The sequence below is a fragment of the Patiria miniata genome, unplaced genomic scaffold (assembly GCF_015706575.1).
Source record: "Patiria miniata isolate m_02_andy unplaced genomic scaffold, ASM1570657v1 HiC_scaffold_3, whole genome shotgun sequence".
NCBI lineage: Eukaryota > Metazoa > Echinodermata > Asteroidea > Valvatida > Asterinidae > Patiria > Patiria miniata.
Window position 1 is genome coordinate 28769290 of NW_024037069.1, and position 16195 is coordinate 28785484.

At 39.9% G+C, this 16195-nt stretch overlaps 1 protein-coding gene across 1 annotated transcript; it reads right to left on the reverse strand.

The window, feature by feature from the left end:
• Positions 1 to 1361: 1361 nt before the first annotated feature.
• On the reverse strand, positions 1362 to 16195 carry LOC119736635 (tyrosine-protein kinase receptor Tie-1-like). The gene is made up of 20 exons (XM_038210648.1): positions 16034 to 16195; positions 14775 to 15083; positions 13764 to 14033; positions 12169 to 12303; positions 11617 to 11766; positions 11088 to 11225; positions 10231 to 10374; positions 9544 to 9705; positions 8623 to 8904; positions 7078 to 7872; positions 6553 to 6728; positions 5760 to 6123; positions 5519 to 5629; positions 4777 to 4943; positions 4353 to 4466; positions 3751 to 3821; positions 3594 to 3634; positions 3327 to 3423; positions 2608 to 2713; positions 1362 to 2037 (listed from the first exon to the last, which is right to left on the reverse strand). Exons 1-20 carry the CDS (start codon positions 16086 to 16088, stop codon positions 1963 to 1965), a joined length of 3762 nt encoding a protein of 1253 aa, XP_038066576.1. The 5' UTR covers positions 16089 to 16195; the 3' UTR covers positions 1362 to 1962.

Genomic DNA, 16195 nt, shown 5'->3' on the forward strand with positions numbered 1-16195 from the left:
GCTAACGAGTTGCTTGTTTATTAGGAGGTGCATTTGGTTTAACTAAATTTACATTGTTTATAAATCACATCAAATCAATTTTCAAAGCCACATATATGTTTTCCTTTATTTTGCACCTATAAACGTGCCGAAATTCATCATTTTTAGCAATCTTTTACGTTGCTTAGTGTGTATTAGGATTAAATAACATATAGTTAGTCAATATATTGTATTTTGTTTGAACGTTTGATAGTGAAAACATTTTGTGGAATCACAATTCAATTTTTTTATTTTCTTTAATACACTGATTCGAGTATAATTTTTTTAAATCCAGTTTGTTGAAAGTCCCTTACACCATAAATTTTAATTGCGGAATAACAACATCACAGTAAATCATTTCAATTTTATTGCGTTTTTGTTTCTTAGTTTTATCAGACGATTATCTATATTTTGATGAAATCCGTAAGGGCAATTACTTCTGGTATACTAGGAGGGAGTTCAACGTCACTCGTCTAAGGACGGACGTGGAATTCTTTCACTGGTGATGAGAACGATCCCAAAATAGATCCTCGGCCAGCCTGTCGGGAGGTCAGGGTCGCCAAATTGTTACCACGAAGTCAGGGGCATAAATCTTGGGGGAAGGGGGTATATATCCCCCCCCCCCCCACTTTTTGACCGGTGGGATGGGCTATTGAATCATCCCCTCCCCCGAACTTATGTGACGCACACAACGTGTATCGTACATCGGCAACACAATGGACGATCGCATATTAGCATATTCATAAGCGTCACTCGGCGTGACTTGGCGTGGGTCTCGGTATCGACCAATGGAAGCCGGCAAAAAGGGTGATATTTATTAATTAATAACTCGTGAACGAGGCTTTTATGCAAATTGTTACTGAGTACCATAATGGATAGGAACCTTTTTAATATTCGTGAGGCTTGACAAGATTGAACGACATTGCAAACACCTGTGTTGCAACTGTTAAAAATGCACGTAGACAGACCTATTTTTTTTCCAATTCCAACGAAAAGTAATCAACATATTACATACTTGGATCATTAAAAGGGAAATAAACCCTGAAAGTTGCAAGAAGATGCAGTCTTCCCAGCGGGAGAAAATATTGTCAAAGATTTTGCCCGCATGCGTGCACACGTCTGTGTGCAGGTAGTTTCATTCAAATAAAGTGTGAAATCGCCCTTCGAACCAGACGGCTGCTTAGGCATAAGTATATTGCTTCCCTGGTTCTTTTTGTTCATGTACTAGCGGTAAGGGTGTGGCTTGACGCCAAGACAGAACTGGGCGGGCTGAATGTATACTTGTAGTATAATTTGTTTTTGTAATGAGGGATTAGTAGCTATACAGTGCGGCAGATCAAGTGCTTTGTGACTTCAATAAATCAAAGAATTGTTGAGTTGGAAACCTGTTTACATTTCGCCTTCCTTGTTGACGTTTTGCTTAAAAGAGACCGACAAGAATCCACCATTCGTTTCATTTGCTTCCATTTTTAAGGCAAAACCGAGTAACTTATTGTTCATGGCCATACGAAGCTGTCCATCAGACAAGCTGCGAAATTGTTGGAACTTTACAGTTTTTACTTTTGAATCGAATTATATCTGTATAAAAATATCATATCTGCGTATATCTGACTGTATGAGTCAATGTTAAAATATAATGACTCAATTAAATGTATATACAAATTTAGCAAAATACATATATGAATTAATGAAAAGTGTTGACATTCATTTCCCTCTCCCCCCCCCCAAAAAAAACATAAACCTATTAATTTCAAACACACAGTCAAAATTAAATTGTAATACGGAAATTAACAATGTAATCACAATGCTGCGGAATCTATGTTGAATCTTGGTATATATATACAATTGACGTCTTCCAGATCCTCTGTAAATCAGAAATATCTCCTTCAGCATAATTTTACCAAAACCCATTAATCTTTAGCCTCGATGCTACTTGCTTTATGGTCAGTTGCCATCCAGGTCTGGGCGAATCTTCATGTACATGTACTGCTCATCCTTCGGTAGCAATTTCAGGTATGTCTGTTGAGAGAGAGAACATTCTTTCCATGTGAGATGTTCGCCTTTATCACGAATTGCTTCTTTTGATTTCAAACATGGCATTATAAGACCTAGGTTCATATACTTTGTACGATTGAAACATCAGCGCTATGACTACATAGGGTAATACACACCTATGTTCCGACACACCTATGTTCCGACACACACATGTGTTCCGACGCACACATGTGTTCCGACGCACCTATGTTCCGACACCCCTATGTTACAATGTTATGTGCGGGTTGTCGAAACATAATCATAGGGTGTCGGAACATAGGAGTGTCGGAACATAGGAACATGTCGGAACATAGTGCCGTCACCAAAGAGAAAATGTGAACTATTTAAAGCAACAACACGGCATGTCTTCTTTCTGTGTGATTAGAAATTTGAAGGAAGAAGTAGGGATACAAGTCGAAGGGTTCAGACATATCATGATCAAAATGTACGAGTTTTTATTTCATTTTAAAAGGTATAGACACACAATATTGAAGATTGTCCGGAAAGTTCCATTTCTACGATATCCAATTTTGTTTTCTAATCCAAAACACTCACGCGTTCATTTTGCTTGTCAGCCATATTTGTCAGGCGAGTCACGAGTTTCGTGAAATCAGGTCGGTTGGCCGGGTCTTCCTGCCAGCACAGCAGCATCAGGTTGTAGCTGCAAAAATTAACATTGTTGTTTTGTTTGGTTTATGATTACAACAGTATCCTGATAGCTCTGCGATTTTACAAAAATGCATATGAAGTTCAGTGGAGTGCTGTGGCCTCTTGGCCGAGGGCACTGATTCGTGGTCTGTGGGTAAAGCTGCAGGTCGTGGGTTCGAGTCCTGGCGGGGTCATGGTGCATGTGCCCTTAAGCAAGGCACTTTGTAACTCATTGCTTCTCTCCACCCAGGAGTAAATGGGTACCTATGAGGGCAGTGATGGTTATTGTGATTGAATTAGCGTCCTTGCGCCTAACAGGCAGCATCGAGCTGTATACTCCCCAGGGAGCTGAGATGGTATATGGAATGTTTAATCGGCCCAATGATTAGGGGTAATAATAATGTAAAGCGCTTTAATCTTAGTTAAAAGCGTTACATAAGAACCTGTTGTTATTATTATTATTATTATTAAAAAATAATTATGAGAAACTAACCACGTACTTGTGTAAACAGCTACACAAATACTCAACAGCGACGTATACAATTATGGTTTGTAAAACTGAGATGAAATGTTGCTGAGTGTACGCATATACACGTACACTATAGCCCCTGATCTGAATGTCTTACATTTCATCATCGCAGTTGCTTGGCTTCGGCATCCTGTATCCATTCTCCAACTTTGTCATCAGGTCCTGGGATATGATTTCTTCGTAAGGAGTGGCACCTTGGTAGGGAAGAAAACATGATGTTCCCTTAAGAGTATATAGACATATATTACGTAATAATGATAAGTCTACACATTAACATAATTAAGGCCTTTGCATTTTAGTCGAGTCGAATAACCAATGAAATAGGACGGATAAAAACATTACAGCAATTTAATAAATACATTACCCAATGTCGCAACTTCCCAAAGAAGGATTCCAAATGACCATCTAAGGGATTAAAATGGGGGAAATGCAATAATTGTTATATCCTTTTATGGTTTTCTATTCTTAGTTTGATCATAGCATTCATTCAGAAATCGGATTGTGATCCTTTTTATACTTACACGTCACTCTTGGATGTGTAGGTCTGTGAAACCAACGACTCCAGAGACAGCCAGCGAGTAGGAACCCGAGTCTGTAAAGGAGATATCAAAGAAGGATGTTAAATCCTTCTTCTTGAAACGCAGATGATGGGGGTGGTTATAGATAAGGAGGATTTAGAGAGCCATTTGCTGCCGTAGTCGTGACGTCACTCAGAGGTCAACTCGATGCAACCATGGTTACCGGTTCACGCGCACTGCAGCGGCCGACCGTTGACATTGTGTTTTGCTGTTAATAATTAGTTTTTTGCTATATGTCATTGGCTTGAATCTCCTCCGAGAAGCCAAAAAAAGCACAACTGTGGTTCTAACTGGGGAGGTGACAATTTACTGCAAAACACTTTACCCGCTTCAGGTACTAATTTGTGCAAATGTTCTTTAAAGATAATATTGCAGTCTGTGATCGTCAGTGGAATTAGTCTTATGGAATGCGTGTGAACCGTTGTCGAGGAAGTGCGCCTGATCTGGGGAGGAGGTGACGTCACACTACGGCAGCGAATGTATCCTTAAAATGCAATGATAGTAAATAAGTAACTGCTTTCCCCTTTTCCTTGAATAATACTTACCATTGACATCTGAACGTAGATATCTTCTCCACGCGACAAACCAAAGTCAGAAACCTTGGCAACCAGTTGACTGTCAAGGAGGATGTTCCTGGCCGCCAAATCACGATGGATCACCTGCAAAAAAGGAGCATGTTTCACAATAGATGATTTCGCAAAGAAACAATGCTCTCTGAACATCACTGTGACCCGCGTGTGAATGCCACACATGATTACGATTCTCTTAATACCTTAATTCCGTGTGCTCTCCGATATATTTCATAGAAAGGTTTCCTATACCGTCATTGCCTTCTCTTAAATATATATTTCAACAGACGAATTACGAACTAGCATGCAGGTTGTTGTTGTTGTTGTTTTTTTTTTATCAGGTTTTTATGACAAATAAGCAAACATCTCCATCAACGAGGACTTTGCCAGCGATACTTACTCCACATGCAGCAAGGTGTTGCATGCCTTTGGCAACATCCAAAGCAAACTGAATCAGCTTCTCAGAAGACAGAGTGGTCTGATCGTCGTCCCCCACGGATCGGGCATTTCTCAGGTGGGTGAGGAGATCACCAGTGGGCATGAATTCCAAAGCCACGTACAGAATGTCTGTTAGATTAAAAAGCAAAAGTATAGAAAATATAACAACAAAACGCTGGAAAAACCTTCTGACTGGATTGACCCGAAACATTACAATCTTCACAGTTAAAGTGCCCGGTGTTATAAGATTATAAGAGTGCCTGGTGTTCTGATTATATAGTGGGATCTTTCTTAAAGGCTTGTTGATGGAATTTGTGTATTTATTACATATTTTACCCGAGATGAAATAATTTTAGCTTTGAGGACAATCATGCTAAGGTCGACACATCAGACTCTCCGACTTTTATAGTAATACACTGAGTAAAAGTCAAGATATTTGTTGCGGTTTCAGGAAACTTTCAGGAAAAATTTAGAATTGGTCGAAGTGTAACACTGTTGGTTGTATTCGCATGATTTCACTCGTAATGAAATAATTTAGATGGACACATCATCCAGTGTTCAAAATGTATTTAAAATTACCGGTCTGAAATCTTGAAAAGCAATTCTAAACATTATCATTATCACAAGTCTACACAAAATGATTTCACAGACATGTGTTAAAATAAAGATGACAAAATGTGACAACTTTATTATTATTCATGCACCTTCATGTTGGCAAGCACCGAGAATACCGACCACGTTCGGGTGCCGTCCAATTTTGGTCAGCGTCCGGAATTCCTCCATGAAGTTCTGCCGATCAATTTCCGACGCGTTTGCTGTGAAGAAGAAATTTAGCTGAAGCATTACAAGCCTTTATTTTTTTTGTAAGGATGACAAGTGAGTTTGTAATTGTTGTTAATTTCAACAACGGTTCTATCGATGCTTTTTTACAGGTATTCAACTTACACTTCAGTGTCTTTATAGCAGCTTTGGGAACTTCTCCTCCAACCATCACCGCACCATCGCGAACTTCTCCAAAGTTTCCTTTGCCCAAGACCTTCTTGCCAACGATCATGTCCTCCCATGGAATGCTCCATTGCTGTGCCCAAGATGGTAGGCCCACATCGTCATAGGTTGGTGATGACAAATTAACACCCACTACTTCGTACAATGTTGGTTGACTTTCACCAACTCTCCCATTGGCTGGTGACGATACATCAACACCAACTACTTCGTACGATATTGGTCGTGTTGGTCCACTTTGACAAACTCTTATATCGTATGATGCCTCGGTGTCATTGTCTGGAGATATCTGATTTTCATACGTGGTCTATGTAAAAAGCATAAACATACATTTTGGATTCCAAGTATCGAAATTTATAAAGATGTTATTAAGTGGCTTGATCAAAATGGACAAATCAAAAACAATAAAAAGTTTGTAGGTATAGAAGCAAAAGCCCCGTCATAATTTATGAAACAAAATAAAATTAGAGACAGGTGTGTTCGTGTCATTGGAAAGACGTGGCTTCAGGCCAAAGGGAAACATAATTATGACGCTAAGTTTTGTGAGCAAAAATGGGTCTGTCGTGCTTTAATTAAAACGTTCAAGCTCTACTTTCCTTGAATTAAACTAACTAGCTTATTTCACGAGCATTGAGCTGATATCACTTGATTCATCTGTTCTGTTTTGAGGTTTTCTCCATATTATTTCTTGTTGATTTATGAAAAAGACGTGCGTTAAACTCCAATTGACACTGACCAATTCCTGCCCTACAACAAACTGGTTCGTTGCCACCAGCCTTCTTTTCCTTCGACGACGCTGACAATGAATACCAAGAACCACAGCCACAGCAATTGCCACAAAGGCAACGACGACAATAACAGCGATCAGAACTGTAGACAAACCGGCTTGGTTGTGTTGTGCTGAATTGGTCGCTAAGAGAGTAAGAAACAACACAATAGGACGTAAGACATGCAAAGTGCTGAAGATCCTAAAGGAGATTCGAGTAAGGCATCTTACATGTAAGAGTTACAGGAATTCGTCGAAGCGTTAGACTGTTTACTCTCTCATGGAACCACTTCTGTGTGTGCCTGGGTCATCGATAATTGTGATGTGCAACTTCAGATAGTTGAAGTTTACCGTGCTGGTAGTCTGGTACATGTTTTGCTGCAAGCCAATGTGTTCGCCCATACGGGATTCGAGTGCGAATAAAACGAATAATTCAAAACACACAAGAAACAGTATCCGGGAAAGATTTACATTAGAAGTCCTAACATGCATTACCTTTGGTAGGTATTGGTTGTGCAGATGGAGACATGGTCATTGGTTGGATCAGCTTGGTTGTTCCGGTGGATGGTGTGGTTGAAGCAGCAGCTGATGTGGTTGGTGCAGTGGATGATGTGATTGATTCAAGGGTTGATGTGGTCGGTGCAGTGGATGATGTGGTTGGTGCAGTGGATGATGTGGTTGGTGCAGTGGATGATGTGGTTGATTCAGGGGTTGATGTGGTTGATTCAGGGGTTGATGTGGTTGGTTCAGGGGTTGATGTCGTTGGTGCAGTGGATGATGTGGTTGGTGCAGTGGACGATGCGGTTGATTCAGGGGTTGATGTGGTTAATGTAGTGGATGCTGTGGTTGGTGCAGTGGATGTTGTGCTTATTTCAGGGGTTGATGTGGTTGATTCAGGGGTTGATGTGGTTGATTCAGGGGTTGGTGTTGTAGATGATCTGGTTGATATAGTGGAAGATATAGCTGATTCAGTGGTTGTCAGACCCCTAGTAGCAGTACTCCTTGGCCCTTCTCCTCCTGGCCCCTCTCTCACTGCAGCCACGCTGAACAGGTATGCAGTATTTGGTTGCAATGGTTGAACAGTGAAGCTGTACATAGTCTGATGTGGGTTTGTCACTGGCACAGTACTAGCAGCCATCCACGATATGGAGAGTGCAAGTGAATAGTGGACTTTGTACGAAACTACAGGTCCATCTCCTGTGTCCATCACGTTTCCCCAGGCCTGCCAATTGACGGTAGCTGACGTAGAAGAAACCGATACACTGGGTGGCTGACTCAGCACAGGTAATTCTAAATTTAAAAAGGAACATTCGTCGGTATGGGTCTTTTCTCGATGATGAAAACCACTGCTTTAACCATGAAGTCTCTAAGACAACAAAACTATGATTTCACTACAAAAAGCACGTTTATTTCATAGCAGGTCAGCAATTCAAATAGAGACATTGATGTTAATATTTCTCCTATTCACTTGCCAAATTTGCAACCCTACGTTTTCAGTGTACACAAGAAATGCAGAAGTACAGATAAACAGGCTAATTAGCTTTTGTCTTGACCCATCGGTATAAGGGATCAATCCCAGCCAGGACGTAGTTAACCGATACCTTAGACAATAAATTGTTTTCCAAATGTATACACCACTTAAGCGCTCACCAGGGTATCAAGCAGCTTTATCACTGATTGTTGTACTGTAACATCAGCAAAGCTCTCAGGAAACAAATAACCAGTATAGCCTATTCTCTGTTACCAAAACAGTTCTACATAAAACAGTTCTACAGGAGTCTACCTACTAGATACAATTTTGACGAAGGAGCTCTAGTAATGTCATTAAATTAATTTCTATTCTTTTTCTGGTATTACAGACTGCTGAAGAATGAGTGTCGTTATTTTATTTTATTTTTTTTTGGTCGTGTTGGAATAACATTTTGATAAATTTATGGAAATCATGTCCTACGCCACTTTGAATATTTTTCTGCGTAACCTTACCAGCTCGGTTACAAATATTTAGTAACTGACTCTAAATTCCAAGTTTAAATTACGTACCATAAAAGGCACCCACATGCAACGATACCGTCGAGCGTAACAGATTGTTATTCAGAGTACAGTAGATGATGTCACCGTGCTGTAGTCCTGGAACGGAGAACGTGTTGGTACGCACTCCATTTGCAGATGCAGTAGATGTGTAGGAGATAGGGTTGCTGCCACCCAAAGATCTAGATAGGGTGATGGAGCCGACTGGGAGAGTAAGCCCTGAGGAGCCTGCGCAGCTGAGTTCAACACTCTGGCCTGGATTGGACTTTGCTACCGCCCTGAAGCCCACAATGCCTGTCAATAATTAGAAATACAAACAGCTTCAAATTGTACTAAAAACAGGAACTAACGATGTAGGCCATCAGCCTGGGCGTTTGGTCAGTATCAAATCAGGACACAAATGATTACAGTGCGCATGCAAAAGGTATACCGCCTCTAGAGTGGTAACAAACATTTTGATGATTTTGAAAAAAAAGGGTGATGACACCCAAAAAGCTGCCAGCGCTGCAATGCTATCACATATTTTCCAACTCTGGAAGTGCATACCTTGCCAAAAATCGCTATGACGAATATTCGCCTCATTTGATACCGATGGCCAAAATTTTGGACCGAGGCTGATGGCCTAATTGGTGTCATTAATTCAGGAACTAACGAATGGTGTCACTAACTAAGAGTAGGGTATTGTCCATTAAAACAATGTTTTGAAAGTAAATTATTTTAATCGATAGAAATTCGCTGTAAAAGTACATTTTGGATTTTTCTTCTATAGGCTATCTTTACCTACTATTTTGATCAGACGTTGGGACTAAATACGTATACACATAGCAACCCCTTTTTTTAAAAAGAGAGATCATTTATTTTAGCTCTGCAGGTTAATCAAAGTAAACTCGACATTGTTTCAATTATTATTAGTTAAAAACCAAAACTGCTCACCAAACAGGCAGCTGCTCAGGCCAGAATCGGACTGAAATCCTATCGCACATTCTCCATCTGATCCACCACAGTACTGTGACGATGGGTGGCATGCTGCATTATTCAGACAATGACAGGATCTGCTGCAGTCTGCTCCATAGAAACCAGCAGAACAGGCTGAACCTTCAAAACAAACATTTAAAAAGAAATGATAAGAACCTGTTAATTAACTAATGTCTTTTGTCTTAAACCAACCTTAAGTTTGTACGTATCGAAGGAATGCCTCAAATCATTAGTAAGCCTAAAGAAAAACAACTTAAACATTAAAATCCATAGAAAACATTAAATCAACAACAATAATAAGTACATTTTACTTTTTGTTTCTAAAAAAACAGTTCTCAAATAAGAATATATGAAAGAGCAGTTTACAGTTATTTAATGTGATGACTTGAGATACCATAATGCAATTTAAACACAATTGTACGTTATTTCGTGTTTAGATTGGATTGGTTTATTGCTATTTATATACAATTGCATACAATAGAAAGTGTAGTGGTTTTCGTGCTCAAAAACATTAAAATACATTAAAAATTTATATTACAAACATTAAACTACCACATAATTAAACTAATTCCTCCTTAAAATATCTCTCTCAAAAAAAAAAAAAAGTCATTAACAAGACAATTTAAAATAGTGCATTTGACTTACTTGTGACACATACGAATCCTGTTGCACATACACCGTTTGAACCAATGCAATAACCAGTGCCCTTGTCACAGGCTGCGTTATTGTTACAATAACACTTATTCAGACAGTCAACTCCATAGTAACCAACAGGGCACACATCTGGAACTTCATTTAAAAAAAAGGAAGACCATTACTACAATTTCAATAACAAAACTCGAATTCATATCATAATAATAATAATAATAATAACAATAACCATTCTTATATAGCGCATATCATCGTGAGGTCCCTATGCGCTCTCATGAAATCAACAATTATACCAATTGAACAGATATGTTTTGACCCGGGTTTTGAATTGTTCTGAAGTTTCGGCCTGTTTGACAATATCTGGTAAGTTGTTCCATAGCTGAACTGCAGCTGATTGGAAGGAGCGGGAACCATATGACTTAGTTTTAATGACTGGGGTGACAACATAGATTTCTGGGAAGAACGCAGATTTCTAGCTGGTTTGTACTCCTGAACTAAACTTTGAAGATAAACGGGGCTATACCATGGATACATTGATACGTGATGAACCAAAACTTTTAAATCTATTCTTGCCCGTATCGGCAACCAGTGCAAATCATAGGTGTGATGGATTCACGTGTGCGAGTCCTGGTGACAAGTCTATTGTGGGTCCCTTCATGTTCTGACCTGAAGATGGGCTGTAAAGTGATGAGTGGAATAAACCAGCTACCTACGGAATGTGGTGATTTCAAATATATGTATGACGGGATCCGAGCACATGAGAAATAACATAAGTTGGCATAAATACATGTAGACAAGTTTTGCCGTTTCTTTTCATTTTCTCGTCACTTGTCCTTTTAAAATCAACTTACTTCGGCAATTCATACCAGACCAACCCTCTTGACATCCACTCGGTGTTCCTTGGCACCGCCCTGTGTAAGCATCACACTGTCCGGACTGACAGTGACAGGTCTGGGTACATCCAGCACCAAATGATCCAGCAGTACACGCTAAAACAGAAATACACATACACATGTTAGCATTACCCTTTTTTAATTTCCCCAGAATGTAGTGCACACATAGCAGAATTACCAATAGTGCACATGAATAATTACTTAAACATAATTCCGAAACCTTTTGACCTATAGTCAAGAAATTTCGTGGTTATATTGATATTAAGTTGTTCTATAAATGCACCGAGTTTCATAATTTTTTGTAACTCAATGTCCGAGATCTTACTCTAAGGGGATCCGCCGCCCCTTGCCCCCCGGCTGTGAGATGGTCAAAATAACCCGGCCCTTTAGGGTTAAGGTTCAGGAAGAGTTAGTCAAACAGACAAGTAATTTCAATAATTATACCTGACATTTCTACCATTGATGTACCGCAAAAATAAGTTCTTACCAGTATTACAGTCTCTGCCATGGTAACCTGCGATGCAGCTGTTCCCGTACGGGTCTGGAAGACCAAACTGGCTCCCTGTACAACTCTGAATCACGTTACCAGCTCCACAACGGAAACTACAAAACCAGCCAAAGCTATGCATTGGACAAGCTGTAGAAAGTAAGAACCGAGACACATTTGGGTAGATTATTTTCTCGTAAGGTAATGTCACCTTAAAAACCTAGATATATATACAATCATTGCATGATTTTTTTCCCTTTGATTTCATATGGGATTTTAACCTTTTCGTTCTGGAGCTGCAAGTGCAAATAGGTCTTCCTTGTTCACCAATTTGAAGAAGAGGCGGACGCAAGGCACACACACAACACGTTACTACTTTCCAATTGAGCTTACTATCAGTTTGGTCCAACGTCCTAGTCAGTTGATGCAGTCTTAAGTGCTGCCTCATCATCGCACGCTACTCCACTGTAGCACAGATCACACACCTAGCCCGACAGACAGACAACCAGCCCGTATAATAGACAAACAGACAGACAGTGACCATGAGCTTACCATGAATGCAGCTTGTACCAAAGAATCCTGGTGGGCAGATGCAATCTCCTGTCTCATCATCGCACACTCCTCCATTATAGCACATGTCACACACCCCACCACAGTTTGGAGGACCCCACTTGCCTGCAGCACAACCTGAGATATTTAAGTCAATCACGTGAACTAATCAGACTGAAAGTCTGCAAGTTTTACTCTGGGTTGATCTCCATGAAATGTTACGGCCATTAACGTGGCTTTAATAAAGAGAATATATACAACATTTGATATTGCTGTAATTTTTAGAAATGGATGGATTTGGGGGATTAGTAGTTATAGCAAATATTGTTACACTGACTTGTTTGACGTTTTGTGCTCGTAGATGCTGGAAAAATCAAGAAAAACGATCATGTTCTTGTAGTCTAGTTTCCTAACTCCACTTAAATTGAAATGGAGCAATTTACAGACGTCGGGGAATTGTAAGGCAAGGGACCCAGTCTAGAATTAAGGCTTGTACCCCTTCATATATGTGTGATCGATTGCAAACAAAATTCAGACTAACCATATATGGTAAATTGGGGGCGGTATTTGAAAAAAAGCCAGTTTCTTTCCAACGCTGGTCGGCCGACCAGCGTTGGAAATTGATACAAAATACCACTTTTCTTGAAATGTCAGCACACCAGGTGCCATGATTTTGCAGGATATTGCTTTAGACTGTCATTCACTAACAGTCAAGTAAGGTATTTCATAATAATTCGGTATAGTTCTGTGTTGTGATGTTTGCAAATGTTTGTATATTCCCTTTAAACAAAGAATAGGCCTAATTTGCAAATGGGACCGATGTCATGGTTCTACTTATACCATAAGCAAAGATTGTTTGCTAGCAATTACATACAATTATGTGGTGTTGCGTCAGCAAGCATATCGCTCACGAAAGAATGATGGCTTATGCGAGTGCGTATACACACACACGCGTTGCAGAGGACTGCATGTCCTTGCTTGCCAGATTAGCCTTGATTTTTTCCTAGCACTGAGCACTGAATGGTGAATTTTGCAGTATACACTTCAAAGTCATTTTAAGAGTCATTAAAATGGGCCTAGTATCAATGAGCACATAATCGTTGAGTTACTGAATGTATTGCTTACCATAATTATAAGTGGTCCCGATTAGCAGGGACGTTTCGCTTATGAAAAACAAGTATAGTTATAGCAGAGGTTTTTCTCTTATATGAAGAACAAAGACTTGAAATGGCCCAGCTTGAGAAACAAGACGTATTGTTTCACACCATTATGTCAAACATGGCCGGAATTCATCTGTTTCCTAAACAAGTCTATGGCCCAATTTCATGAAATATTAATCACTTTCAGGCACTGGCTTTAAAGCAAAGTTTCTAAAGAAAATATTGTATTTGTCACTTTATGATAATTTGTAACGGTTCTGGTAACTGTATTTAACGGTAAATTTATAAAACAATGTTATTTGGCATTTTTATCCAGTTGAAACATCCAAAATCATTTGATTGGGTTGAGCAAAACAGTGACATAGACGATCATGAAAACGCGTGTCTTTACGCATTTGATGTAAAAGATACGAAAACATAGCATTAATGTAGACCTACCTCTGACGATGAGTCTGATCATGCTGAAATGATTGTCACTGAGAGCGGTTCCAGATGCGACGACAGTGTACAGATCTCCATGAACGGTGTCAGTAGAAGGCACTGTAAAACTATACTGATTAGCGTTTGGCAAAGTATTGTTCAGGACTCCGTTCCTTGTCCGACGCCAATTAGGAGAGCCACCAGAAATTACCCGGTTAACTGAGAGAGTCACACTGTCCCCCTTGTTAACCATCTTTGTCACCAAGCCATCAGCAGGTTCAAATCTCCCTACAGAAAAGGAAAAAGAAATTCAGCGTCAAGTACAGTTTTCGGTTGGTTTGCGATCAATACGAAGAATTTTCAAATTATTGAAAAGGGAAGGGAAGAAAAACATTTAATGGCAAATATCATTTATGGTCTTGGTTTCGTGTTGTGCACGAAACAGTCTCAGTAATGCACAGTTATAAGTAAACAGTCTCCTGACGATGACTAGAGCAGGCTAGTCAAAATATTGATACCAAACACAAATTCTTTTAAAACTAAGCAGGACTGTTCATATCCGAACTAAAAACTGCAATAGCGAAACTTGATAATAAGCAGGACAATTTCTCATCAGAACTAACATCTACTGAGCGACAGTAGTTATTACCGCATGGTGTTACCGCAAACCGAAACGATACTGATACTCCACCATGCAAAGCCTAAAACCTAAAATGTACATGTATCTAAATTAATGTTAAATCAGTTTACTAAAAAGAAATGTAGTATGTTATACACACAAAGCGGCAAAAAGACTATTACCGTAAGGGCCATCAGATTTGGATTAATCTCAAACTTACGCTGTGATATTCCCTATAACATTATTTGTAACATTTGAAAAACATGCCAATTTCTTACTCAAAAATAAAGATTTAAGATCTGCACTCTTTCATGTGGGTTAAAATTCCACCTATGGAAAACTTTTTTTTTTTTAACGAAGGTACGTACATTAATGGTCAGGTGTGATGAGTAGCTCTATTAATTACTTACTGTTGATACTGTGAATGATGCTGTACATCCTCGTAGTCGAGTCTTCATACGGGATCTCACAATAAAACAACCCAGTGGCATCAACACTGGTGGTCAGATCCTGTGTGACTATCTGTCCATTCACTGATTGACTACTGCCAGTAGGGAGGGTGGTAGATGTCTGTATTGTAGATCCTGGCAGAGCTATCTGGAACGGTCTGCCAAAGCTCAGTGTGACAGAGGAATCAGAACGGAAACAGCTGATGCTGGCTGAAGACCCCGCCCCATACGGTGTGGGTGTAACCATTGGCGAGTGCGTGTGGTGCTGGCCTGATTGAAATTACAAAATGAAACAAACACTTGTCCGGAATCTGTGTCCAGCAGTTTCTACACAGTCGCCTGCATTTTGGGCCATTCTATAAATTCGGGGTCCACTTTTTCCTCTTTCTGCTACAAATGACGTGTATGATTCTAAAAGTCTGATGCGCTAAGGGAGTCATCTGCCAAGAATGATTTCGAATAGCAAACTACAGGGCGTATTGTGTGGGGCTTTTTGGGGGGAGGGGGGGGGGGGGGGGGCTGGTACCATCTTCCAACATAGGGGGCGCTCTTCAAAACTGATGCTTATATGCTAACTATGCATTATGTACCCCTGTGCCCCTTTTCAGGGCGTATTGTATGGGTTTTTGGGGCTTTGTTTTCATATTCCTCGTTTATATCAAAACTATCTATACCATTATTAGGAAATGGTTACTTCTAAGATATAGAAAGATACTTTAAGGGCATTTATTTATCTCGAAGGGGCACTTTTATGCTCGAGGCGAGGGGGCACATTTATGGCCGCAAAAGGGGCACTTGGGAAAATCTGGGGGCCCCCCCCCCCCCCCCCAGTTCCGCCACCCCTGTTGAGAATAATGCTTCTGAACACAGTTTGTGAAGAGTCTTGAAGTATTTTTTAATGTAATTTGGAAGATTTGAAAAATTCTTATTCATGTTGTTTCAACATTTGCAATGTGTGATCATCATTAACATGGTATAATTATGTTTTTAAAATGGCACCATAACAATGCATTCTTCCCTCCAGGGAATAAACGGCAGATTTGTTGAGTTCGTTTACACTGTTCACATTTTTGCCTTTTCTTCGAATTTAAACTGGGAAAGACAGGATTGGCGACTGCCAGCCCTTCCGCTTCTATGTTTTGCTTGTTCTGTTTTCCTTCTGTTGAAGTGGTGGGGTGGGGTGGTTGGGTAGTTAGTTTGTTCAATCTTGTTCAACTTACCTGTTACACTAAGCACCGCCGAAAGGATAAAGGCAATGCAAGTAATAACCTCCATGACAAAACATCCACGAACCCGGAAATCACTGGTGGTCAAATGTCCCCATCCGCACACCCGATCGACTGCGTCATTGACTGCAATGGCGACACGCACAGTTGATGAAT